At 48.9% G+C, this 1,588-nt stretch overlaps 1 protein-coding gene across 1 annotated transcript in view; it reads left to right on the plus strand.

The window, feature by feature from the left end:
* Positions 1-1,588, plus strand: part of EML2 (EMAP like 2) — a 33,512-nt gene that overhangs the window by 15,205 nt on the left and 16,719 nt on the right. The window contains 1 exon segment of the mRNA XM_013006618.3: positions 1,100-1,195. Within this exon segment, the coding sequence (XP_012862072.2) occupies positions 1,100-1,195 (96 nt within the window).

Below are 1,588 nucleotides of genomic sequence, written 5' to 3' on the forward strand. Positions count from 1 at the left end.
GAGATTTTGGTCTTTCGGAAACACCTAGGGCAATTTGACATTGCCGCACCAGTCCATGGCAGTGAGTTGTTTTTGTTTCTGAGTTTGGGCTGCAACTGTTAATAGCTGGGCTGCTAAGTGAAGGTTGGTGGTTCGAACCCACCCAGAGGCTCTGAGGGAGAGAAGGTCTGGTGAGCTACTTCCGGCAAAAATTACAACCTAGGAAACGCTACTAAAAAAATAAGCACCAAAAAAATAAAATAACTACCCCACTCAAGGGGGAGCAAATAAGAGAATTGTAGGTGAATGCGTATATTAGATGGGGTAAGATACAGCCAAAAACCCCAAAAACAGTAAGAAGAATAAGGGTTCTGGGCAGGGGGAGGGGCCAGGTGAGGAAGGGAGGACAAAAGAGGAGCAGATATCAGAGTTCAAGAAGAAAGGAAATGCTGGGAAACCAATTTGGGTAGCAATTGTACAGTTATGCGTGGTCGAATTGAATTATAGAATGTTCTAATATCTGTAAGATATTAGATTAAAATAAATTATTAAAATAAATAAATTATTAACTTTTAAAAAGTGATCGTAAAATAACCAAACCCACTGCCATCAAGTTGATCCCCATCACAGTGACGCTCTAGGGCGGGAACCCCTATGGGAACAGAAAGCCGCGTCTTTCTCCCTCGGAGAGGTGGCTTTGAACCGCTGACCTTGGGGGTTAGCAGCCCCACAAAGCCACCACGGAGTAGTTCTAGTCCATCCCTTGAGGTCACTGTAAGCGGGAACCCACGGCACCTAATGACACTATGTTTTTAAAAATCGGCGTTACGCCAACATTATTGTTCGCACACGTGCAAAGATGTCATTTCGTGGTCGGGGAGTAGGTGGTCGTACTTAGAATGCCAAGCCCCGGGTGACGACGACGACGACAGATGTAATGACATGCTTTTCTGCGGGAGAGTGGATTCAAAGGAAAATAATTTTTAAGGGAAAAAGCCTCCAATGGCTTCACAGGCTCTGTATTGAGAACGTATTTGAATGTGTTTCAGAGGCAGTGGGTGTGACCATGAGGGGGAGTGACCTCTCCCCCTGACCCCCACCCCCTTCTCTTCTTCTGTAGAATGGGGGTAACCTGCTCTGTGCAGTGGACGAGTCTAACGACCATATGCTCTCTGTGTGGGACTGGGCCAAGGAAGCCAAGCTGGTCGATGTCAAGGTAGGGGCCCTTGTCCTGTTCCTTCTCCCTGAAGTGTCTTTTGGGGACTTGCCTGATCTCCGTGGTTGGGAGTCCAGAGGCTGAAGTGGACTGGGTTCAAGTCCGTGCTGCGGTGATGTACATCTGCAGAACCAGCCCTTTGAGACCCTGTGGAGCCCGGTCCTATGCTGACACCCACAGGGTCACTGGGGGACACATGGGCCTTGCCCTCAAGGACATGGGGAGGCTGACACGTGCCCAGGAATGCCAAGCATGTATGTAGGCTGGGCGCTTCGCACAGAGCAGGAGTGGCTGGTATCTAAAAAACGTAGGAGGCAATAATGGTTCCCAGGTCAGCCCTGCCTTCTGCAATGAAGGCAGATAGAATGTTTTGGTGTGACCTCCTCCTTGGGG

This window comes from Echinops telfairi, unplaced genomic scaffold (assembly GCF_000313985.2).
Source record: "Echinops telfairi isolate 266 unplaced genomic scaffold, ASM31398v2 ScPeMD7_655;HRSCAF=1070, whole genome shotgun sequence".
NCBI classification, from domain to species: Eukaryota; Metazoa; Chordata; class Mammalia; order Afrosoricida; family Tenrecidae; genus Echinops; species Echinops telfairi.